The sequence below is a fragment of the Helianthus annuus genome, chromosome 4 (assembly GCF_002127325.2).
Source record: "Helianthus annuus cultivar XRQ/B chromosome 4, HanXRQr2.0-SUNRISE, whole genome shotgun sequence".
Taxonomy (NCBI): domain Eukaryota; kingdom Viridiplantae; phylum Streptophyta; class Magnoliopsida; order Asterales; family Asteraceae; genus Helianthus; species Helianthus annuus.
The window spans coordinates 176,207,770-176,233,770 of record NC_035436.2 but is presented as its reverse complement, the minus strand read 5'-3'; the positions used below and the strand labels follow the sequence as shown (position 1 = coordinate 176,233,770).

Sequence of the window (26,001 nt, the reverse complement as noted above, 5' to 3'; positions counted from 1 at the left end):
AGTGCAGGATGATAATATTCTGTTAATTTGGTTATTAATCATATATTGATTTGTGAAAACTTATTCAGAATGCGACCGGCTGGGGAAGCTCCTTCACCTCGGGCTGCTCATGCCGCTGCGGCTGTTGGAACGATGGTTGTATTTCAGGTGAGGGTGGGGTTCTAGAGTGAACACTAGTGTATTTGCGAACTGAGTGAACAAATCCTGGTCATTGATCTACACACGTGTATGGCCAGGATCTCATCATCAAATCGTAAAATACACTAGTGTATTTCAACATCAAATCCTGGCCATTGATCTACACACGTGTATGGCCAGGATTAGTTCACTCATTTCGCAAGCTACACTAGTGTTCACTCTTGAACCTAATCCTTTCAGGTGATTAGTAACAACATTTATGACCTAAATTAGTAGTACGATAATCGAATATCCTTAAATGTTTGTGATTTATGGTAAAGTTAATGCTGCATTGCTAGGGAGGCATAGGTCCTGCTGGCCATTCCACTGATGATCTTTACGTACTCGACTTAACTAATGACAAATACAAATGGCATCGGTAATTAAGCTTAATTCAATCAAAACTTGGACTTATAAAGTTGTTTTCCCTTAGATGTTGGTTTGGTTTCTTGTCTTGAGTGCAGAGTCGTCGTTCAAGGGCAGGGTCCTGGTCCTCGTTATGGACATGTCATGGACTTGGTTGCCCAACGATATCTTGTTACTTTTAGTGGCAACGATGGTTAGTGCATATCACATTTTTGCAATTACTCTCTTTATTAGGATTCAGAAACATATTATAGTATTGAGTTTCTCTAGGAAAGAAAGTGCTTTCGGATGCATGGACTTTGGATACCGCTCAAAAACCGTATGAATGGCTGAGGCTGAATACAGGAGGAGATAAACCTTCAGCTAGAATGTAAGGATGTATTTAAATTGCGCGTACAATATTGGAACTTGTCAAGTGGATCCGTATGAAGAGTTTATAACGATGTTATATTTATACATTGTCTTAACAATTCTAGCTTTACTTGTACATTATAAGCATATGAATCTGTTTGTATTTTACTCTTCTCAGGTATGCTACAGCTAGTGCTCGCTCGGATGGTATGTTTTTGCTTTGTGGTGGAAGAGACACTTCAGGCGTGGTAGGACTTAGTGCTAATACATGATTACTTCAAAATCGGTTTATTTGTGCTGAACATTGGTTTTAATTGGGCATAAACAGCCCTTAGCAGATGCTTATGGACTACTTATGCATAAAAATGGACAATGGGAATGGACTCTTGCACCTGGAGTTTCACCGTCATCAAGGTACCAACATGCTGCGGTAAGTAATAGCTTTTCATACAAGGCACGCCTATTGAAACAATCTTGTTAATGTCTTAAACACTTCCTTTTTAAACTAAAAACGAAGAGTAAATGGTTTATTTTTCCGGATTTTAACTTTTTCTTCTTAGAAAATTAGTGGTTTTCTCTCAGGTTTTTGTTGGCACTAGATTGCATGTCACGGGAGGTGCTCTTAAGGGAGGGCGTGTGGTAGAGGGTGAATCGGCTGTTGCAGGTTAACTTTTGGTTTACTTATGATGTTTGCCATATAAATTGTATTTGATTCAGTGAAGTAAATACCGAGTCTTTACAATATTTTACAGTTTTGGACACTGCTGCTGGAGTTTGGTTAGATAGACATGGCTTGGTGACTTCTTCACACAATGACAATGAACAAAATGAAGATCCGTCTTTAGATCTCATGCGTCGTTGTCGGCATGCAATGTCATCAGTTGGTTCTCGTTTATATGTGTATGGTGGTCTTCGAGGAGGTAAGACTTTCCTCCCTAAAGTAGGGGCAAATGAGTTGAATTTTTATAAAGATCAAAATCAAGTTGAGCTTGTAACACCCCAACCCGCAATAGGCTGGCATGTCACTATTACAGATATCAAAATCCAAACAGTTTCCAATAAAAGCAAGAATCCAAGAAACAAAAAGTCTCAAAACCACCAGAAAACCTAAGTCTTATATTATTATTATTATTATTATTATTATTATTATTATTATTATTATTATTATTATTATTATTATTATAAGTCTAAATTTCTAGATATTATATAGTCCACCGTTGATCAACATATAGCTGGTGTCATCAAGTGCTAACCCAAGTTTAAATGTAGGAAATTGATTTTTAAGCTAGGAAATATTTTAAAATTTCACAAAATAGAAGACTAAATATTAAATTATATTTTTAATCAATCTAATCTGCATTTGGGCCACATTTACTGGTTTGGGTTAGAATTGAAAAATATTTTAACTTACCATACTAGAGACATTTTCAAAAGTTAAATATACGTCTAAACGTATAACGGTATCTAGATATTACAATTTCACCCACTAAAAAAAATTTTGTCCTCAAAATTGCTAAAAACGGATACGAACGTTTCACACATAACGGACATGGAATAGACTTAACACGTTGCAAACATTTAGACATCATACATACTAAGGTACCGAGTTTCTGAGATAGCAATAGAGGGATACTAAATCAAATCAAAACAGGTATCTCTAAAAGGAGCAAATATAACTAGAGGATACTCTAAAGCAGTATGCAAGGACTTCAAATACTTTGCAAATAAAAGTGATACTACAAAATGTGTCGCATCATGATATCAAAAAGCATATGAACCACGTTCACCAATTTGCACATAACCGGAAAGCGTACCTAGGGCATTAGCTGCGAGTGCGAAAAGTCGACCTCTCCTAGTAGTTTTGGTGTTCCCACCAGTATTAGCTCGCTGCTCAGGCCGAGGGCAATCCTTAATCAAGTGGTCTGAGTCTCCACATCTGAAACAACGACCTTTAGCAAGGCGACATGCTCCACCATGACGTTTCCCACAATGAGTACAAGGAGGGATATCAGCATGATTCTGATTCGGGTTTTGCTGATTATGTGGCTGTGCTCCAGGGGCATCGCTCTGTTGCATCTGATTCTGTGCAGGCCTACGATTCTGATAACGGTTTCTTCCACTTCGCGACTTATTGTTGTAATACCTATTAGAACGGTCCTCACGGTCTTGGGATTTCTCATTGCCACCCTGATTATCGGAATTATCCTGGTCGTTCTCCCTAGAGCGTTTGCGATCACCATCCGATTTCTTCTCACGCTACTTCTTCTCATTATTCAAATTCTTGACAGCATCGACTACCTCAGTAGTGTCAGTGAAACGAAGATTCAAGATGAACTTCCTATCATGATCGCATATAGCCCATTTGAAATTCTCGGTCTGTTGCTGTGGTGTACCTGCTGCTGGGCCCAGGAAATTAACCAAACGACTAAAACGAGCTTTGAACTCCATAATAGGCTCGTCATCCCCCTGCCTGATAGAAGCATACTCTCTCAGATACTCACTCCTGTCAGCGTCGGTGAAGTACTGCTGATAAAACAAAGTGCGAAAATCAGCCCAAGGAAGTGTTGCTGCATACTGATCTCCTCCACGAGCTTCTTTCAGAGTCTTCCACCACCTATGAGCATCGTCCTCCAGCTTATAACTAGCAAGCCTAACTTTGAACGCATCAGCCACGCCCATCACTTCAAACAACTTCTTGATATGAGCAATCCAGTTTTCCGCCTCAACTGGTGTAGCAGCGGTACTAAACGATTTTGGCTTTTCCTTTCTGAAGCGCTCAAGCCAATCAAGGATAGTAACAGGAGCGTTATTGTTACTGTTGTTTCCCCCTGGTGGTTGCTGTACATTGTTGTTATTCTGCTGCAACTGTTGTAGAAGGTTGGGAACTAAACCCGCAATAGCTGTATTGACAGCATTAGCAATCAGAGTTTCCAAAGGGACGTCGTTGTTGTTCACATTTCTTCGAGGAGGCATCTGAAAATAGATACACATGTGAAAAGAGGAAAGTTTCAAAGCGTGCGGAAGATGACACAGATGGAATCCTAACCCGACGTCTACCCATTAATTAACTCACATGTTTAATTTTTATTGTTTAAGTTTTCTACAAGAAAGAGTCTGGGCTCTGATACCATAACTGTAACACCCCAACCCGCAATAGGCTGGCATGTCACTATTACAGATATCAAAATCCAAACAGTTTCCAATAAAAGCAAGAATCCAAGAAACAAAAAGTCTCAAAACCACCAGAAAACCTAAGTCTTATATTATTATTATTATAAGTCTAAATTTCTAGATATTATATAGTCCACCGTTGATCAACATATAGCTGGTGTCATCAAGTGCTAACCCAAGTTTAAATTTAGGAAATTGATTTTTAAGCTAGGAAATATTTTAAAATTTCACAAAATAGAAGACTAAATATTAAATTATATTTTTAATCAATCTAATCTGCATTTGGGCCACATTTACTGGTTTGGGTTAGAATTGAAAAATATTTTAACTTACCATACTAGAGACATTTTCAAAAGTTAAATATACGTCTAAACGTATAACGGTATCTAGATATTACAGAGCTAATTCAAGTAAAGCCTTTATTAGTTTTGAGTTTGAGCTCACAAAAAACAAGCTCGCAATGTATAACGAGCTGGCTTCGAGCTTATAAAAAACTTGAATTGATTTCTTGTCGAGATTTTTTAGCCTTGTATATGTTTTGCAAATTCTTTTTGATGTACACACACAGTATCTGGACCATAAATAAGTTGAGCTCATTTTATCAATTTTTTGAGCCCAGTGTGATGCAGGGATATATACAGATATTATTTGAGGTTTAGTTTCTTAATATTTTGTGATTTGGTTTCCTTTTGAGTTATGATTTCTCACCATTATAAGGGGATCTAGAGTTTATTTTTTTCTTAGTTTTTGATTGATTTTTAATGATAAGAACTTTGTTCTTGAACCCTTTGGTTTGTTTTATCGTCTTTGATTAATCAATCGTTCTTGAGCCATTTGATTGCACGCGAAACTGCATCAGTTGGTATCAGAGCCTTGGTTGTTCAAATGGCTTGTTGTGGAAGTAAGTATTCGCATAATCGTAGAACTGCCGATAGAGGCAACGGTGAAGATGCTTCGGATTTGCTCAATCGTGAGGTTGAGCATGACCGACAACTCGCATGGCTTACCCCTGGATTGGGATCGGTTGAGCGGGTTGGACAACTACAACCTCTAATCCCTGGATTGGGATTAGTATTACCGTCGACGTGGAAGGAAACGGAACCGGAAGAACTTGTCCGGGACGAGTTATCCGGGGATGAGGAGCATCCTACCAACGGCGACACTATCTTTGATTCTCCTCCCGTGTATGATGAATACGAGGACGGGGAATGGTATTCTTGGATGACCGGGTGTGCGATCGAAACCTTGGAAGTCCGTCAGATAAGCGATGTCAAATTCAGGAAAGTTGATGAGTTTCATCACCATCTTGAATATCCAACCTTTTGTAGCCGATCAAAAAAGTTTGAATCTGATGAAGGTACTGCTTTTGATTCCTTTTTGAACCGCCATCATATTCATTTACGTTTCTTTGGGAGGTGTGATCTCGGTGATTATATGGTTCGGCTCAGGTCTTGTATTATTAGAATTACACAAACTTTGGGATCACCTTTGGTTATTCTTCATAAGGAAGGAGATAAAGTTATTAATGTGGATGGGGATGATTTAAATGAAAATTATGAACCCCTTCATAGTGGACATACCCGTGGATTTCAAGAAAAAAATGAGAAACTAGTTGAAGATAATGGCTCCACATATATGGGGCAGCTTTATGACAAAGTTACCAATAAATTTAATTCCAATGGTGATGGCAACTTATTGTCGCATCTCAATATCTCAACAACAGGTGGTACGAGTCTTGGATCGAGGGAGGCGACTTGTAAACTTAAGCTATTTAGGCGGGTCATCATGATAATAATATATGATAGTCGGGTTGATGTTCCTTTTGATCCAGGTGGCTTTGGTTTGAGGACAAAACTCGAGGACGAGTTTTTTTCCGAAGACGGGGAGTATGATACAGGGATATATACAGATATTATTTGAGTTTTAGTTTCTTAATATTTTGTGATTTGGTTTCCATTTGAGTTATGATTCCTCACCTATATAAGGGGATCTAGAGTTTATTATTTTTTAGTTTTTGATTGATTTTTAATGATAAGAACTTTGTTCTTGAACCCTCTGATTCGTTTTATCGTCTTTGATTAATCAATCGTTCTTGAGCCATTTGATTGCACGCGAAACTACATCACGGTGTAATATATAGGTCCTGTTATTCAAGCTCAAACTCAGACTCAAGTTCGGTCTAGTCAAATTTTCACGAGCCCTTGAATTGAGCTAGCTAATTTGAGCATGATTTTATTAATATTTTTGAGCGCTTTGAGCTCTCGAGTTGAGCTCGAACATGCTGAATGAAGGCTCTTTAAGCTATCAAATTAAATTAAGTTCGAGCTTTGGCTAAGATGGTTGAGTTGATCTCAAGCTCAGTTTGGCTTGGCTCAATTGCAGCCTACTCTAAACTTTGGTACCTGAGTCCTAATATACATTTTTTTTTTTGTGTAGCAGATGTGTTGTTAGGTGATTTTCTCATAGCAGAGAATTCACCAATTCATTCGGATGTCAATAATCCTGAATTAACATCTGAAAAGGGTTCAAACATGACAACTCCTAGGGCAAATCATTTGTGCCCGTTTGATCCTATATCTCTTGACGGCGGGTCTGAAAGTCCCTTATCCACCACCTTAAGGTTATGTTTGATTTTCCTTCTTTGGTTGGGCCTACTATTTATGCATGCAAAAAGTTTGTACCTTTTGAACTTTTCATTAATAAAACACATTTTTATGTTTTCAGTGTTGACAAAGAATCTGCTCAAAGGCAGGCTGAAGTGAATGCTACTTATTCAACCTGGCAAGCTGCACAAACACATATTGCAAATCCTAACGAATTTATAAGCTCGCAAACCATGCTGGGTAGCTCAGAGGGTGGTACAGGACCCCGGGATGTGCAACTTCACCCAAGAGCTGTATGTGTTCTCTTCGTTATGATTTATGTGCTGGATTTTTTTATTCTTTTGGCTAAACGAGCATGTTATATATTTGCTGCAGGTTGTAATTGCCAGAGAAGCCATAGGAAACCTCGGTGGGTTGGTAAGGCAGTTGTCATTGGATCATTTTGAAAATGAGAGTAAGCGTATGATGCCTTTCCAAAATGACATGTCTGCAAAAAGGTTCATGAGGCAGAAGTCACCTCAAGGCTTACACAAAAAGGTAGAATCGGAAGTTGTGTTGACTGTGTAGTTCTTCTTTTCTTGATTTTAGCGGTGGCAAGATGGGTGGGTTGGTTGAAACGGGCCATCTTGTAGTACACGTCAAATTTGACCGTGTAGGCTGACTCGTATGAACTTTTTTTTCAGCTAAAAAATTAACAATAAATTATGATTGTGTTAAATATAATTAGAAAAACAATATTATTACAATAATACTGTAGATAAATGAAATATGTTTTCTAGGAGGTTGTATGTTTTAAATAAAAACTCCATGCCACATGCAGTGTTCGACCCGTTTGACTGACCCGTTTTAGATGAACGAAAAACAACCACATTCATAATTAATGGGTTGAAACTGAAAAGTTGAAGTATGCAAAATAAGGTGATATTTTTCAGGTGATTGCTACTTTACTTAAGCCTCGAAACTGGAGCCCACCAGCAGACAGGAAGTTTTTTCTGGATGCTTATGAAGTGGGAGAGCTTTGCTATGCTGCTGAGCAGATATTCATACAAGAACCTACAGTTCTTGATCTGAAAGCTCCTATTAAAGTGTTTGGTGATCTACATGGACAGTTTACCGATCTTATGCGCCTATTTGATGAATATGGATTCCCTTCCAGTGCTGGAGATATAACGTAAGCTCATACATGTGATGCCACTTTATATTTCCAACACGAACGTTATAACATTCTTACTACCTTTCAGGTATATCGATTATTTATTCCTTGGAGATTACGTCGATAGAGGACAACATAGCCTGGAGACAATCACTTTGCTTCTTGCTCTTAAGGAAAGCTTCTTATATAGTATCCCCCTTAATGATTTATTTTAATACTGGTGGTCGTGTGGTAACCTGATGATAATATTCTGTTTTTTTTTTTTTTTTACTTTTTCCAGATTAATTATCCCCAAAATTTTCACTTAATACGTGGGAACCATGAAGCTGCTGATGTAAATGCACTCTTTGGCTTCCGTCCTGAATGCATTGAAAGAATGGTGTGTGTGGAACGCTCATTATTATGTTTTTTTACTTGTTAGAAGATGGTTGTTATATATGGTTTTGCACGCGCTGTGCAGGGAGAGAACGACGGAATCTGGGCATGGAAACGGTTTAATCAGCTGTTTAACCATCTTCCGCTTGCAGCACTTATAGAGCAAAAGATTATATGTATGCATGGTGGCATAGGAAGGTCGATTCATACAGTTGAACAGATTGAGAAAATAGAAAGACCCATAAACATGGATGCTGGATCTGTTGTCTTGATGGACTTACTATGGTATTATTGATATATAAAATTCCAGAACAATTTAAAGTTCAACATTGTTGATACATGTTTTTTGTTGCAGGTCTGACCCAACCGAAAACGATAGCGTGGAAGGTTTGAGACCAAATGCAAGGGGACCGGGCCTTGTTACTTTCGGGGTATGCTAATGCTATGCTTGCTTTTTTTTTTTTTTTCAAATGAAGTAGCTTTATTATTGTTATTTATTTATTGTCTTAACTGGTTCTGTTTGGGTCAATGATGGTAACATATAGGGGATGATAATATTACCGGAACTTAATGAATCGTAACTACTTGCAGCCTGACAGGGTTACAGACTTCTGTAATAGAAACAAACTTCAGTTGATTATAAGAGCACACGAATGTGTAATGGATGGGTTCGAGCGATTTGCTCACGGACAGTTAATTACCCTTTTCTCTGCGACAAACTATTGTGGTAAGCTTTGGTTGTTTTCTGGTTCAGTGCATTGGTTGTTTATGTCTTAATGAGTAGTTTAACTGTGCTAATTGGATTTAGGGACTGCTAATAATGCTGGAGCTTTACTAGTGATCGGCAGAGGATTGGTGGTTGTTCCAAAACTGATTCACCCGTTGCCACCACCACTTGAACCAGAAACATCTCCAACATCCGTCGAAGAGCGCCACTGGATGCAGGTAATGTTTTTTGAGCTTTCTGTCTAGTCCCATGGGCTATTTGAAGAAGTTAAAGTTTGTGGGCCAATCCGAACCCGTTTTGAATCTTTTGTTCAATATCCAACCAGCCGACCTGCCCGCCTTTAGAGCCGACTATTTACAACTTCTGTGATTCATGTGTTCTTTGTTGGATATTGTAGGAGCTCAATAATCAAAGACCACCAACTCCTACTAGGGGCCGGCCCCAGCCTGATAACGATAGGAGCTCGCTTGCATACATTTGACAACACAAGTTCATATTTCCGCTTTTATTTCAACATCTTACAGATTTTCTACCAAAACAACAGATTATGAATGTATTTTGCACAAGAGAATCAGTACATATCTTCCTGTTGATAGAAGGGTTTCATTCATATGTCAAGTGTCATTGTACATTCCAAACAAGGATTTCATAACAATGCCAAAATGGTAGCACAGCAAGAAAAACTTATGAAGTTATTTGTACTTTGTTTGTATTGATCTCATAAGAATGTATGACTGCAATATGTACGAACTCATCTTGGTAGTTTCAAATGATTTTGCCTGCACCTTTACAACTTTTTTTATATTTCCAGTGGATGAACATATGATAACTTATTTTGTGTGAAAGATTGATATATATATATATATATAATAACTAGGTTAGAACCCCGAGTATTACACGGGTTTAATAAATGTAATTTTATATACTAAATAAAAAACAATATATTTTTATAAACCTCATTTATTACACGTGTGTTGAGTAAATATAATTTTATATATTAAATAATAAAAAAATTATATCTTTAAGAACCTCGTGTATTGTGCGGGTTGAATAATCTATCTACTATAATAAAAGAAACCAACTTTTGGACACGTGTCATTCATTGAAAGTGTCCTCAAATCTATACTTATCTTATATTAACTAAATAAATAATAAATTAATATTAAATCTTATCATACGTCAATAAAAAATTATCATCAAATCTAAATTGTTAATTTAATATATTTTTATACCATACAATAAAAAAGTTATATTTAAAAAAAATCTCTGTGTATTGTACAGGTTGAACAAATTTAATTTTATATAGCAAATAATAAATAAAAAATGTTATATCTTAAAAAACCCTATGTATTACACGGGTTTATCTATTGTTAAAAAAAATCTGTCTAAATCAAAATGGATTTTTTTATTACTTTTTAAATTAGGTTAATACTATTTTAAATTTTTGGTTTGATTAATAAGTTGTTTAATATAATTTCTCATAGTTAACAATAATAACATTAACAATAAATAATATTCATGTTTATCAACTGTTAAGTGAAACAATGCTTTTTAGTTTAGATAAGACTTTACGATTTGAAGTTTTAGTTTAGATAAGACTTTACTATTTGAAGTTAAGTTTATGCCAATGATTTAGAGTTGATAAGATTTATAATAATTCAGTTAATATTTAATTATTTAAATTAAATAATAATTATCTACAATTAAGGATGGTTTACTAATAATAGCAAAGTCTTAATTTTTTTTAAATTTAGATTTATTACGGATTTTTAAATATAATTTATATTTTATCACTCAAATGGTTGCTTATTTGCTTCTTGAATAACATGTTTGACCACGGTATCTTCTTTTCAATAATTCATCCCCGCAATCACCATATCTATCGCGTACCGAGTATATCTATTAGTTTTTTTTAAATATAATTTCTTATTATTTGGTATATAAAATCATATTTATTCAAGCCGTGTAATAGACAAGGGTTTTTAAATATATATAACTGTTTTTTATTATTTGGCAAACAATATTACTTTATTCAACCTAACCTATGTAATACATGTGATTTTAAACATATAACTTTTTTATTATTTGGTATATAAAATTGCATTTATTTAACCCGTACAATATGGTTCCTATAGATATAACTTTTTAATATTTAACTAGGTTAGAACCCCGTGTAATACACGGATTGAATAAATGTAATTTTATATACCAGATAATAAAATAATATATCTTTAAAAACTTCGTTTATTACATGGCTTAAATAAATGTAATTTGATATACTAAATAATAAAACAATATATCTTTAAAAATTTCGTTTATTACATTGGTTGAATAAATGTAATTTTATATATCAAATAATAAAAAAAAATTATATCTTTAAGAACTCCGTGTATTGTACGTGTATTGTACGGGTTGAGTAAATTTAATTTTATATATTAAATAATGAAAAAAGTTACATTTTTAATAACCTCATATATTGTATGGGCTGAGCACATGTAATTTTATATACCAATCAATAAAAAGTTATATCTTTATAAACCCTCTGTATTATAAAACCTTTGGACTAAGATAAAATGACGCAAACCACAGGGACTAAAATGACATTTAACTCTTTACATTATATTAGTTTATATTAAAGAAAGGAATATTGGATTTTAATAATCCCAACTATTCGCTGGACTAAGATAAAATGACGCAAACCACAGGGACTAAAATGACATTTAACTCTTTACATTATATTAATTTATATTAAAGAAAGGAATATTGGATTTTAATAATCCCAACTATTCGATGTTGGCCGCTAACAGTTCCAATTTCAAAAATAACCATTGGCTGTCCCAACTATTAACATATTGGCTTCCAATGGACCTTGACTAACAGAACCCTAATGTTGTTAATCTCTGATCACCGGATTAACGATCATATTCATCTCCAGTAGGCATGATGCCTATACACCAATTCATGAGAAAACCTAATTTGGGAAAACCTCTCTTGTGGGAATCGAAAATCTAAACATAAAAGGTAACTTATAATGCTCAATTTGAAAGACTAACATTCATCCTAATCCGTTAAGTAAATAAAAAATAGAGTTGTATATGGAGATGGATTTATAGACCCAAAAACTATATATATTCTCTTGTGGTCCCAATCAAAACGAATTGAAGAAACAAAGTACATTCTGTTTTGGTGTTGAAGCATGACTATGAATTTGAAAGGTAAATTAATCTCTATCTTTACAAACAATTAAACGTTAATATATTTTTTATCTCTGCTGGTGACACGATGATACTCCAGTGATCTAATATCCAAATATTTTTTTAATGGGTGTGGAGAAACAAACTTTGTGACCCGGGCTAGAGTTGTTGTTTTCCGTTGTTTTGTTATGCTAGGGGGTTGTTTTGCTGGGTCTTGTTTTGTTTCTGGTTGTATGTTCTTTTGTCTTTGGTTGTGTTGTTGGATGGTTCTAGTCTTGGTTTGTCTTGACTAGTAGTGTGTGTCAGTGTCTTGGCACACCCTGTTTCTTTTGTTTGGTGATTTATAAAATTTACCGGGGTAACCCTTTACCCAAAAAAAATGTAAAGGTGCACGTGATCCTTAGTTTCTTGTAAATGTAGGTTATGAACATATATATAAAAAAGGTTATATTTCTAAAAAAGTAGGATAACATTTAATATTAATTTATTATTTATATATTTAATATAAGATAAGTAGGAAAGAAAGATTTTTGTTTTAAAAATATATTAAATTAACAATTTAGATTTGAGGATAATATTTTATTAAAGTATGATAAGATTTAATATTAATTTATTATTTTTTTATTTAGTTAATATAAGATAAGTATAGATTTGAGGATACCTTCTATGAATGACACGTGTCTAAAACTTGGTTTCTTTTATTATATAGTATAGATAGATATATAAAATTAAATTTATTTAACCCGTGCAATAAAAGAGGTTTTTAAAGATATATTATTTTATTATTTAGTATACAAAATTCATTTATTTAACCCGTGTAATACACGGGGTTATAACCTAGTATCTAAATATATATGATTTTATAAGGTTGTTTCTAATAATTTTACGGCAAATTATTGTTTTATTTGAGTAAAACTTTAATTATTTTTTTTAAACGTGGGTATCTGATTATTTTTAATTACAAACAAAAAAATCAATTTAAATTTAGGTTAATAATTAAAATATATTTAAAAGTTTACAATTTTTTATTTTTTTGGAAAAGCAAGGCAAATGCATTCAAAACCAACATATCAACAAGATGTTGGGACCAATACATTTTAATATATATATATATATATATATATATATATATATATATATATAGGGGAAGGTTCATTTGAGAAGAAAATTTAATTGAGAAAAAAAAGAACAAAGGGTAATTTTATAAAATATTAAATAATTTTTCACTTATCTCATTTATTATCATTTTTTACTAATTAATTAGTCATAAAGACTATTGTCCTCCACATTAACTTTTTTTGCCTACACACATCAAAAAGTTGTCCTACATATTTCAAAATTCATCCTACACGTTGAAATTTATCTTACACAACTCGTAATTTATCCTACACAACTTCTAATTTATCCTACACTTTAAATTATTTTATTTAATTTTTTTGAAAAAAAATATATATTTTGAAGATAAGTTACAAAAAATTTAATGTATTAGCTATTAAAGAGGAAGACTACAAATTAATGACCTATGTAGATTTACCAATGTACCCTTATAGTAACATTAAATACTTATATTAAATGAAGTAAAATAAAGCATTCTTATTGGTTGAAATTTGTTCTTTTTTCTTCTCACAAAAAATTTCTTCTCATTTGAACTCTCCACTATATATATATATATATATATATATATATATATATCAGGAGAGAACGCCTCAAAGTGTGAGAACGATGAGAACGATTCTCAGCCACAAGATCTTAGTGGCTTGTGGCTGAGATTGATGCGGTGGCATATTTGTAAATAATAGGGGCCTTGGAACTTTCAGGAGGGGTAAAGTAGGAAGATCCAAAAAAGGTGCACATGTCAATCACATGTCATTTTCCCCCATCGTATTTAAACGACAATAACTTTTTTATACGTGATTATTTTTCAAAAAAAAATTACATCATAAAACTCAGCATTTTTTTTATCTTTCCAACGAGTATACTATTGATATACTTTTCAAAAAAAACTAACTGGGTTTTATGGTGTTTTTTTGGACTGCGTGTTTTATGACGTTTTAGACTAGGTATTTTCATGGCGTTTTTCTAAACTATGTGTTTTTATGGCGTTTTAACTAGTTATTTTCATGGTGTTTTTCTAAACTGAGTGTTTTATGGCGTTTTCAATTAAGTTTTTTTTCATGGCGTTTTTCTGAACTGGGTGTTTTATGGCATTTTTACAGTACAAATTATAATTTTTCCGAGCTCAAAAGATATTAATTAGGCGGTTAGACAAAAAAAATGTTTTTTTGAGCTATATGGCTAAAAAATGATTTTTTTGAGCTGTTGTAAATTATAGTTCAAAAAATAGATTTTTTTGCTTGCATTTTAACTGGGAGCTTTTTTTGAGCTATATGGCTCAAAAAAATTGTTTTTCTGTTGTAAATTATAGCTAAAAAAAATAGCTTTTTTTGTTATAGCGTTTTAATGGGAGCTATATGGCTCAAAAAAAAATGGTTTTTTTAAGCTGTTGTAAATTATAGCTCAAAAAAATAGCTTTTTTTTGATGTGGCGTTTTAACGGGGAGCTTATGGCGTTTTTTGAGATATATAGCATAAAAAATGGTTTTTTTGAGCTGTTGTAAATTATAGCTAAAAAATTAGCTTTTTTTGTTATGGTGTTTTAGTGGGAAGTATATGGCTAAAAAAATGGTTTTTTTGAGCTTTTGTTAATTATAGCTCAAAAAAATAGGTTTTTTTTTTTTTTTTTTTTTTTTTTTTTTTTTTTTTTGCGTGAATGGGAGTTTATGGCGTTTTTTGAGCTATATGGCTCAAAAAAAATGTTTTTGTTTGAGCTGTTGTAAATTATAGCTTAAAAAATAGCTTTTTTTTGGTCATGGCGTTTTATTTGAATACTCAGTTCACGTGAGTGGGTTTTTGACAATATTACCCCTTAGTGTAATTTAACATCAATGCCACATGTCACCACCAAAATTGTTCTCACCGTTCTCATACTTTTCACCGTTCTCTCTAAATCCTGACCCTATATATATATAGGAGAAGGATCCGTTAGGAACCACCCTTTATTGCGAGAACCGCCAGAACCAAGTGTGAACACAACCAAAAAATACCTAAAAAAATAAAAAAAAAAACTCAAAAAATTTTTTAATTGTTTTTTTTATAAAAAATCGCTATATTTCGTCACAAAAAAAAAACCAAAAGAAAAATCGTGTAACAATTATCCATGCACATGTGCATATGTATCATTTCTTTGACAAATTCTGTAATACATTACTAATATCAGACAATTGCACTTTCATTTACACTACCATTCATAATACACTACTTTTTACATTAACAATACTAGTAGGGTGCCCGCGCGATGCGGCGGGGGTGACAATTTGCATTGTGATACTCTTTTCTGGTAGTTTTCTTGTTCGTATAATGTTTATTGTAGAATCATTACAGTGGATATACGTCATAAGCGAAGTCATTGATTAATCCATTTCATTGTAGTGCTTATCTAATTAAAGTTGAAATCAAAGTCATCGGTTAGTCTATTTATTAACCAATCGATTTTCGTTAATCAGTTAGATGGTTTTTTGTTTGGTTCTTGTAATTTCGGTTAATAACCAAAACAAAACTTAGGCTAAAACTTTTGTTTTAAAGTATATGAAATTGAGGTATAAATACATGAAATAGATGTATAAATACATGCATATACATATTTAAGACTCGTCAATTCCGTTGAAAAAAGACTCAGCCAATTAATTTATCACTTCGTTCAAAAACCATTTATGCTACATTAATATCTCATCCAGTATGAAGCTAAACTAATTATTAGTACAAGCAAGCAAGTAGTAAAATTATATATAAATCGGAATAAATTTCATAAATCACTTTTAATAACCAAAGAATAAAATAAAAATTAATAGCGACTCCAAAAAAGGCTACAAATGAATGACTCAACCTGAAATGTTTAACATACCCTTTTCTCTATCTACGACAAATGATTCGATGTTTTTACCCTTTACAAAGAATTGGTAACTTTGTATACCCTCCATCCAATGGAATAAGTAGCTAAATGTTGCATATTGTCGTCATGGCTGCTGTTGATATGATGATGAAGTTCCCGCGACATTGTCATGGTTATTGTTGTGTTAAAAACAAATTATAAGTCAGATCTCATAAACTAATTAAGATCAAAACTGGATTTTGTATAAATCAAATCTGATAAATGATATTCGCCATTAAGACCGTGGGGTATGGTGGGGCGGGGGTTGGGGGTATGAGTTGACACGTGGAGTTCACCCCCCCCCCCCTCCGCGCGCCGGTGAGTGACGTGTCCGTGCGATGCGGCGGGGAGCATAACACTTTAGTTGGTGATTTTTGGTGTGTGTACGAAGTGGGTCGGTTCAGTTTTAAGGCATAACCATAATCAAAACCAAAATTTTCAGTTAAAGTATTTCAAAAGTTATCAATTTTGATTATTTAGGTTTTGTTTAATCTGTTATGAAAATTGGGTCGACTCGATCAATGTTTAAGTTTTTTCTTAGTGTCCAATCCTTTTAAAGCAAGATTTCGAGCAATGTTTTCTCATCCGTTCGATGTGGGATAAATTCTCAATTTATAACGTGGGATAAACCTGCTCATGGAAAGATCATATTCGGACGGTTCATCTCAGGTTATATTTATTAAAACTTTAAAAAGTATTAGATAATCATAGATCACACCAGTTAAATTTGTATATATCTCATCACTTATTTGATAAAATATTATATATTTTATATTAACAAATAGGGTGTGTGATAATATTATATATTATATATTTAGGGTGAAGGGGGTGCACACCTAATAGGTGAGTGCCCTCTCTTACGCCAAACCAATCCCCGTGTGCCACGTCAACTCCCCTCTTAAACTCCCCTAACACCCCCATTTGATGGCGCCACTCCCCTCTTAGGTGAATTGGGTTTTTTTTAAAAAAAAAAAAAAAAAAAAAGAAAACAAATGATTGGTTGAAAAGTTGATTGGCCCCACCATCTCACCTTCTTCAATCGGTGAACCCACGCCCAAGTTCAACCCCGAATCGGGACCCCGCGATGATGGCGGCGGTGTTCCCGATCGGGGAAACCCCTCACCGAATCACTTCCCCGAATACGCCCCGGACACCCTTATAAAAATATTAAATACTTAGCTATAGGTTCGTATACGCTTGGTTACGATTAATCTTCGGTTAGTTACAGGTCAAATATCAACAAAATCCCTAGGCAACAAAATTAGATAACGAGAAGGGAATTCTTTCTTACATACAATTTAAGAATTATTATTGCATACAACAGAAGTAATGGGTTGGTCCATAAAAAATACAATAATCAAAATCACGAATTGTAGTCGTTTAAAAAGTTTTACCGATTGGATTCATTTAAAAAAAAGAAACTATTGGTGATTTTCAACCCGTTTAACTATTTTTTATTCAACTTGTTTGAGATATAGACGAAATTACTTCATTTCTGACTACAAGAAAACGCAATCAAACTTGGAAAAAGAATGAATGGTGCACCACTTTTATTGTGTGTGAGGGGTGGAGGGGTTTAGCAGCAACAAAGCTAACAAAAATGCACATAGGGCACAAAGTAGCAATGAAAGCAAAAACTGTATCACTAAAAGAATCCAAAATCATTTTAAAGAAATTAAACCATACATTTTTTTAGCATCAAGTAACGTGCATGGTTTTACTGTTTAAAATCAAAGGAGCCATATACCTTTATCTTTCTATAATTAGCATATGGATCTTCAACATACTCAACCAGTGCAAGTTGATTTCTGCCATCGCAAGCTTTGATATTCATAACAAATTCGTTTAAAATATCCACCATCCCAGCGTCCTCCTATCATTTTTTTCTAAAAAAAGTCAATCTAATGATCTCAAAACAAAATTTAATTTAAATATATTTATGGACACATACCTCATCATGATCATCCACCACTGCATCTGCATCTGATATTTCCAGAGAACGAACTAATACAGCTTCATCTTCTCATACATCAAGAATGTTGAATCAAATTTGTTGATTAATAATCAAATTTTAAGTTAATCTGTCAGAATGCCATAGGTAGTAAACTTGTAAAACACAGTTTAAATGATTTTTGAACCATAACCCCTTTTCATTTGATTCATTTAACTTGTTAGCAATGAACCCGAATCCATCAGTTCATAAGTAAACGGGTCAAAATGGGTGGGGCGCATAGGGCATGATAGTTAAGGATCTTGGGTCAGTTTTGGTATAGTTCAGTACTGGTCAAAATAGGTCAAGTAGGGTCGATTTGGATTGATCAAAAAACAATTTTGTCTATTTTACTCAAATAACTCACTTGGTTACATTTTAAGTGATGACAAACCGACAGTAATATATGATTAAAAAGACTATATCCTTACAGTAATTATCTAGTTTTATTAATAATGTCACTTTAAGAGGTTGCATGTATTTGAACCATTTTCACATGTTCGACCTAAATTGAATGGCGAAACCATTATAGAAACCCTCTCACCATCCTTGACGGTCATCACAACTAATAGGCACATAAAAGAACGTGTTAGAAAAAGGACCAGTTTATCTATTATTGTGCACAAACCCTTTTCCAATCTACTTTGCCACTCCCTAACTACAACGACTCACCAGATCAAGATGGGTTGAGCTTCAACATCCTTGATAAGAACCTGGTTTAAAGAAAAAAAAAGACAAATTACAAATTATATCAAAACTAACAATATGAACAAAAAAAAGAATTAAAGCATACATCAAGACTGTCTCTGTGCATGACTACCATTTTGCTGTTTTGAGGAAGCTCCCTGATGTGATTTACCTTCACAAATAAAAATGAATATCAAATAGAAACATATGTGTCCTGCAAATATGATATATATAACTCCATATTTAACAGTAATGTCTTTTGTTGATCATATACCCTTTTGACGTTACGTTGATTTGCTTAAAATAAACCACACATAAAAGCTAGATAATCAGCTACATTTTCTTCAACAATAAAAATCAAGCTTTTTATGAAGGTCCACGATATGGAGATAAATTAAACTTCCGACTGCAATTTGAAATCCTAGAGTTGCGAGATCAACTACATATCCAAAGCAAATTCACCAGATTATAACAGATGTAATATGTGCTTTCAAAGTCAAAATAAAAAATAATCAACTTGACTCTAAAATTACCTCAGCAACCACATTCAACTTCTCATTAACATTTTGCGACAACTGTGAAAGAGCACCATCGTATTTGCAGAACTTTGGTTCCTTACCATTCAAGATCTTTGTAGCCACCTATCTTAAAAGCCACAACTTTTGTAATTAGGGTTCTTGTAAAAGCAAAACATACCTCTGTAATCTTCGAAATCTCAAAATAGAATATCGTGTATGTGAAGAAGGAATGAAGGTCCAATTAAAATTTCCCTCTCTTTGCCCTCACATGAACAGCTTCCCTCAGTTAATCCACTCCATATTTGTTGTTTTTCTTTATCCTTTTGTCACCATGGCCCCGGATATATCAAGATAACGGAGAAAACACTTGATTAGAAGGGAAATTAAGATGTAAATGGGTGAAATCCATACCTTGATGATCTGAATTTAGTCACTGAGGAGTATGTAGGGTTTCTTGAGAAAGAGTGCCAGCCAGATTTGGAGATTTCATTTTGAATGTTGAATCTATCCTCTTGATACGCTCTACGTAAGTTTAAATTTTAAAAATTTTCCATCCTCGTTATCCAATTTTTTTGCCTTTAAAGTAGGAAATTTGTTGATATTTGACCATTTTTTAACAATAGTTTTTGTTTTAAAAATGTTAGTATTTTAAGCTTTTAATATATATTTTATTTGTGAGGCTTTGAACTCCTGTACACTAATGTACACACAATCTACTTGTACATTTTAATCTGCACGTTAATATTAACCGATGCAGGTATTGAAACGACGGTAAAAATGAGTAGATCGTCACAGTACCTCTAGATTTTTTAAAACAATATAGTTTATAAGATATGACAAGATTACGTAAAAGAATTATAGGTTTGTTGTGTAGAGGAGGAAAATGTAACTAATTATCTATATTTTTATTAAAACTCAGGGATTTAAGTGTAATAAGATAGGGGCCTAAAATATAATTAGTGTTTAAAAGACCAATTTACCCTCATTTTAGGGGTTTATCTATAAATTAAGAAGACAAAAGTTCTTATTTTTGAGTATCTTAAAATGTCCCTCACTCATGCATTATAATACAGTATAGATATAGTATAGATATTACCTATAATTATGTTAAATATCAAGGATCTAAATGTAATAGATTGAGGGACTAAAAAATAATTATGGTTTAAAAGACTACTTTACCCTCATTTTAGGGGTTTATTTATAAATAAGGGGGGAAGAAGTTCTTAACTTTTGGGAATCCCTCTCTCATGCATTATAATATAGTATAGATTAGAAATGCACATGTGCATCTATATGTATGAACTTGTTATAACATTAACAACACTAGAAATTCACATGTGCATCTATATGTATGAACTTGTTATAACATTAACAACACTAGAAATGCACATGTGCATCTATATGTATGAACATGTTATAACTTGTTTTGGTACACCACTTTGAATACACCTTCCCTTTCATCTATCATACCATCCATAAAACACTACCATTACCTCCTACCATCCGTGATACAATACCATTACCTCCTACCATCCATAATACAATACCATTACCAATATTTCACTTTATTACATGTACATCAACACCCTTTATACCATCCAAACAAAATATTACATCATCAAGTGACAAATATAATCAAACCATCAACCACTAGATATAACTAACCAAAAAACATGTATATGGGCCTACTTCATCATTTAAAATCACAAACTTTTTGTAGGAAAAACACGTTATATCATGGTTATACATAATGATGCATATGTGCATTTTTAATATTGGTAATGTAAAAAGTAGTGTATTGCATATGGTAATGTAAATGAAAGTGCATTTGTCTACTACTGGTAATATATTACGAATTTGTCCAAGAAATGATAGATATGCACATGTGCATTCATAACTGTTACTCGAAAAAAAAAATTTGGTAACGAAATATAGCGATTTTTATTAGAAAAATATTAAAAAAAAATTGTGCACTGCACATGTCACTAACCAAAGGGTATATTCTTGCGCCAAACAAGTATATATAATTGCGCAATTTATATCATAATTACGCAACCTATGTTATAATTACCACACATAATTACGCAACTTATAAAAATAACTAGACAACCCAAAAAATAATTACACAACTTATATCAAAATTACGGAGCCTATTTTATAATTACAAATATTCGTAATTATGCACAGTTTATCAAGGTTTTAAAAACCAGTTTAAACCGGCCAGTTGAACCGGTTAAATCAGATGCCGGAAGTTTTGCCGACACGAATCATATCGTTAAAAAATTGAGGGAATTACAAAGAAGTTGTACTACCGGTAAATTGGGTTATACCGATATAAACTTGTATACTGGTACCAGACTAAAGGTTAAAATTTGGACTTTTAATCTTTTATGCGCCAAAAAATGTAAAGATTTACATTCTTAATAAAACCCAGCGCCCAAAAAGGTACTAATAGTGCATTTTTGGATTATTATTTTTTATTATGGATTAAATTTGAAATTTTTTTATTATCGAATGATGTAGTTTCACATTATTTTTTGAGTTGAAATAGTATTTTATGGATTTATAGGGTTAATTAGTCAACCCGGTTAAAACGTCCGGTATAACCTGGTTCAACCAGTTGAACCATTTATGAGCCTAACACGGTACGATTTAAAAACCGGTTTTTAAAACATTGCAATTTATCAACTTTAAAAACTAGTCGATTTTTTAAAATTTAGCAAGTTATACTCAACTTAAAAAGAATAAAATGTTCGTTTTTATTGGGTAATTTTTATTTAAAAAAATAAATAACAATATCATATTATAAAGATTTGGACGTTTAAGTGCAAATTTAAGTTGACTAATTAAAATCCTTCCTAGGAAGTTTATTTTATGTTTTAAAAAGAAGGGTTAATGGATTTAAACACCCCCAACTATTGCCATTTGGCCGCTGGCACTCTCAATTTGACTTTGGCTCACACCACTCCTAACTTGACACAATGTTTGTCATGGCACCCCCTCGTTAAATAATCACTAACCTGGTTAGTAAAATTAGCCTACGTGTTAATTTAAGCTGATGTAGCATGTCCTACGTGTCATTTAAACTGATTCATCATCTTTAAAACCCCAATCCCTAACAACAGAAACTTCATATCAAAAACCCTGTGCTCTTCCTTCTATCCACCCACACCACCGTCCTGCCTTCCACCCCACCATAACCCTACGCTGCCATCCACCCTATCCTGACTAACCACCAAAGATTATCCCTGCAACTCGCCGGAACCGCCAATTGCAGCCGATGAAATCCGCCGACCACCTGCAACTCGCCGGAACCGCCAATCGCAGCCGTTTAACCCCTTTTTTCTTGCGTTATCTCTTATCTCCACCTCTATCCTGACTAACCACCAAAGATTATCCCGTATTTGGCTCGATTACATGCTTATCGGTTAACCCGCATCTAAATCCTATTACACCTCTACTACTTGAACCACCATTAGTATATATAAAGACTCTCTGATGCCATTCCAACCTGCTGCAACCAAACTTCCATTTTCAATTTCTTCGATTTCTTGCATCTGCAACTCGCCGGAACCATCCTACCTCCGGCCACCTGCAAATCGTGAAATCAGGAACTAGGAACAATAATCCATAATCAACAAGCTCAATTCTACCTCTAAAACCTTCAAATCTCACAAAAAAAATCAAGAACTTTAAACAAAAGCCCATTATCTAATGTAAATGTGCTGATCGAAGATTAGGGTTTCATACTTTCATCATCTTCAAAAAGAACATCGAGATATCACACATCACACGAAGAAAAAGAATCATTTGACTCATCTTCATCTTCAAGCAACCACTTACTCGACGAAATCATTCTCCAAATCCTAACCAAATCACCGAACCTAAAAGCCCTATACATCTACCATCTCGTCTCCAAACATTTCTTCTCAATCATCCTCCAAATCGATACCATATCCTTCACCGCACCTCCTGTAACCCTCCTACTTCCCTTCTGATCACACCAAAAGATCCCTTAAAATCGTTTTCAGGTGGGGCGGTGGTGTGTGGGGGTAAATAGTGATAGTAAATGACGGCTTGTGTAAATGGTAATGGTGGTGGTGGTGGTGGTGGTGGATGTTAGCAGGTGAGGAAGTGGTGGCGGTGATGGTTGATGGTGGCAGTTGTTGGTGGAGAGAGGGAGAGGGAGAGGGAGATGGAGATGGAGATGTACAGAGAAGGGGAGAACTAGAGAGAGATGAGGCTCTGCATATATAAATACACATATTATATATATGTATATTATTAAATATAATAATTAGTATATAGATTTCTTTAAAAAAATAATTGGCCACATCAGATTTAAATAAGACATCATGCATGCCACATCAGATTAAATCGACACGTAGGCTAATTTTCCTAACCAGGTTAGTGATTATTTAACGAGGGGGTGCCATGACAAACAATGTGTTAAGTTGGGAGTGGTGTAAGCCAAAGTCAAAGTTGAGAGTGCCAGCAACCAAATGACAATAGTTGGGGTGTTTAAATCCATTAACCCTAAAAAGAAGCAAGTTACGATATAGCATAATCATACAAATGGTGTAGACGTGTTGTTGACATGCATATAAGTTAGACGTTTAAAGTGTTTTTTTTTTTCTTTTTTCTTTTTTTGTGTGATTGAAGGTTCTTTGATGTGACCATTAATGATGGAAAATGACTTCTAAAAGTACTACCTCTCGTTCGTTGGCATGGGTTTTGCCCCTACACCAGATTTTTTCAATAACCAAAAATAGATTATTATAAGGGAAAATCACGAAAATGGCCACTGCAACGTCGTTTTTGCAAATTTGGCCACCTGACACCCCTTGACGAGCCGTTTCAATTTGCTGAAACGGCACAAGAATTTTGGTTAACGGCCACCCAATAGTTGTTTGACACGTGTCCGACAAAGGCTGTAACGACTTGAGAAGCATCCAGTTAACGCCACGTGTTCGACAATGTGGAAAGATCTTAGCCAAGCCGTTACAATCGGCTCATGTTCAAAGATCTTAGCCAAGTTCCTTCAACGAGCCAAGCCGTGTTCTTACGACGTAGCCGAGCCGTTACCGTACACGCATGGACCCCACTTCTGCCAGCCGAGCCGTTACAGCTAGGTCCGAGCCGTTTCGCTTACCTGTTTGTGCCGTCTCACTGCTCCGAGCCGTTTCAGCTGCTCCGAGCCGGTACAGCTGCTCCGGGCCGTTTCAATATGCGGTTCGAGCGGTTCGAGCGGTTCGAGCCGTTTCTACTGCTCAGAGCCGTTTCAATCCTTTACTTTATATTTAGTGACCCTTATATATTTTTTTCTATTTGTTTGTGCAACAGATTTATCTAAAGTTATAAAAACATTTAGTTTTTTGTAGAAGGAAGTTTCCAACTTAAAATTATGAAGATTCGTTTCGTTTGGTTGTATACAACAGCGGAAAGTGGGAAATCGTTAACGGAAAGTTGGAGTATGTTGCTGATGCTGATTCAAGTAGACGTGGTTTAGAAATTGAACCCAACCTTTCATACACTGCTCTTCTAAGTAAAGTGTCAAACATGTGTAGTTGTACAAACATTACGAAGTTATCATTTCGGTTGTCTTCCTTTAGTGATCCAATAGATATAATAAACGATGAAGATCTTGCAATTTTTTATAATTTTGCTATGGAAAATATTTTTGAAATTTATAAATTATATGTCGTTGAAGGGTTTTGTGCTGGATCATCTAGTTTTTCACCTCCAAAAAAATTTTTAGTTCCTGATTTAAATTTCTGTACTGATGAAGAAAATTATGATGTTGTAAACGACTACCAGCCAAATCCTGATAATTCATTTGAAAATTGTTTGCGATCTTCATCAGTTACTTTTGAACCAGGTCACGTATTTAATAACAAAGAAGACATGAAACTCGAGTTGGGAAAAAAATGTTTGTTAGAACACTTTGAGTTTAAAGTAGATAGATCCTCTAAAACTCGGTACCAAGTGTCATGTTTGGTGGACGGTTGCGTTTGGCGTTTTCATGCAAGGAGTTTTGGAGATAGTGGGGTGTTTTTTGTTAAGAGTTTTAACGATAAACACACGTGCTCGAAGACACTAACGTACCCACATGTTCGTCAGGCAAACCCAAATGTTGTTGCTCATTATTTAAAAGAACCTTTAAAAGACAGTGGTAGAATATATCGTTGTAATGAAATAGTGAAAGATTTTAGACAAAGATTCCAAGTTGAGATAACCACTAGTCAAGCTTGGCGTGGAAAAAGTCTGGCACTAGAGCTTTTACAAGGATCAAGCAGAGACTCGTTTGCAGAACTACCATTTTACTGTTACAATCTAGAGCGGGCAAATCCTGGTTCTGTTACACATATCAAGACTGATGACGAGCGTCGGTTTGAAATGGTCTTTGTCGCGATTGGTGCTGCGGTAACTTATAGCAGTCTCTGTTTTTATTTTATTTCGACAAACTACATGTTGACTTTTTTTAAATAATTTTGTTTCAGATTCGTACCTTTATCTGTAATCTAAGACCGGTGGTGATCATTGATGCTGCACACCTAAAGGGTGAATTTAAAGGGACGTTATTTTTAGCAGTCAGGATGGATGGAAACAACCAAATTTTACCAATTTCCTATGGAATAGGAAAATCAGAGGATGGTGAATCTTGGATGGTTTCTGTCAAAGCTTAAAGAATGTATCGGTGAA

General features: G+C 34.2%; 2 protein-coding genes and 1 long non-coding RNA gene across 9 annotated transcripts; 2 read left to right on the top strand and 1 right to left on the bottom strand.

Annotated features, from left to right (window-relative positions):
• Positions 1 to 534: 534 nt before the first annotated feature.
• On the top strand, positions 535 to 9,480 carry LOC110941320 (serine/threonine-protein phosphatase BSL1). Its single transcript, XM_035989471.1, has 19 exons — positions 535 to 556; positions 611 to 736; positions 814 to 913; positions 1,073 to 1,142; positions 1,223 to 1,324; positions 1,477 to 1,558; positions 1,647 to 1,814; positions 4,925 to 5,905; positions 6,505 to 6,685; positions 6,790 to 6,961; positions 7,044 to 7,205; positions 7,601 to 7,839; positions 7,910 to 7,995; positions 8,103 to 8,200; positions 8,282 to 8,481; positions 8,552 to 8,627; positions 8,788 to 8,923; positions 9,005 to 9,141; positions 9,321 to 9,480. Exons 1-19 carry the CDS (start codon positions 535 to 537, stop codon positions 9,402 to 9,404), a joined length of 3,222 nt encoding a protein of 1,073 aa, XP_035845364.1. The 3' UTR covers positions 9,405 to 9,480.
• Positions 9,481 to 15,979: 6,499 nt separating this feature from the next.
• LOC110941321 lies at positions 15,980 to 19,863 on the bottom strand. Of its 7 annotated transcripts, none has more exons than XR_004890583.1 (6): positions 19,315 to 19,863; positions 19,056 to 19,220; positions 18,888 to 18,953; positions 18,056 to 18,807; positions 17,852 to 17,977; positions 15,980 to 16,198 (listed from the first exon to the last, which is right to left on the bottom strand). It is a non-coding gene; the product is annotated as an uncharacterized LOC110941321 (long non-coding RNA). The 7 variants fall into 7 exon arrangements; XR_004890584.1 differs by having other exon boundaries at positions 15,980 to 16,195; XR_002593997.2 differs by lacking the exon at positions 15,980 to 16,198 and having other exon boundaries at positions 17,724 to 17,977; positions 18,056 to 18,185; positions 18,767 to 18,807.
• A 3,589-nt stretch (positions 19,864 to 23,452) lies between these two features.
• Positions 23,453 to 25,985, top strand: LOC110943622. The gene is made up of 4 exons (XM_022185360.1): positions 23,453 to 23,508; positions 24,738 to 24,844; positions 25,010 to 25,722; positions 25,800 to 25,985. Exons 1-4 carry the CDS (start codon positions 23,453 to 23,455, stop codon positions 25,983 to 25,985), a joined length of 1,062 nt encoding a protein of 353 aa, XP_022041052.1.
• The last annotated feature ends 16 nt before the right edge of the window (positions 25,986 to 26,001 follow it).

Coding starts and splice junctions, on each gene's coding strand:
- LOC110941320 (XM_035989471.1), top strand. CDS start 535: ATGACAAATACAAATGGCATCG. Junction 1,143..1,222: donor GAAGAGACACTTCAGGCGTG/GTAGGACTTAGT, acceptor GGGCATAAACAG/CCCTTAGCAGATGCTTATGG. Junction 7,840..7,909: donor TCCAGTGCTGGAGATATAAC/GTAAGCTCATAC, acceptor ACTACCTTTCAG/GTATATCGATTATTTATTCC.
- LOC110943622 (XM_022185360.1), top strand. CDS start 23,453: ATGGTGGCAGTTGTTGGTGGAGAGAGGGAGAGGGAGAGGGAGATGGAG. Junction 23,509..24,737: donor AGGGAGATGGAGATGGAGAT/GTACAGAGAAGG, acceptor TGTATACAACAG/CGGAAAGTGGGAAATCGTTA. Junction 25,723..25,799: donor TTGTCGCGATTGGTGCTGCG/GTAACTTATAGC, acceptor ATTTTGTTTCAG/ATTCGTACCTTTATCTGTAA.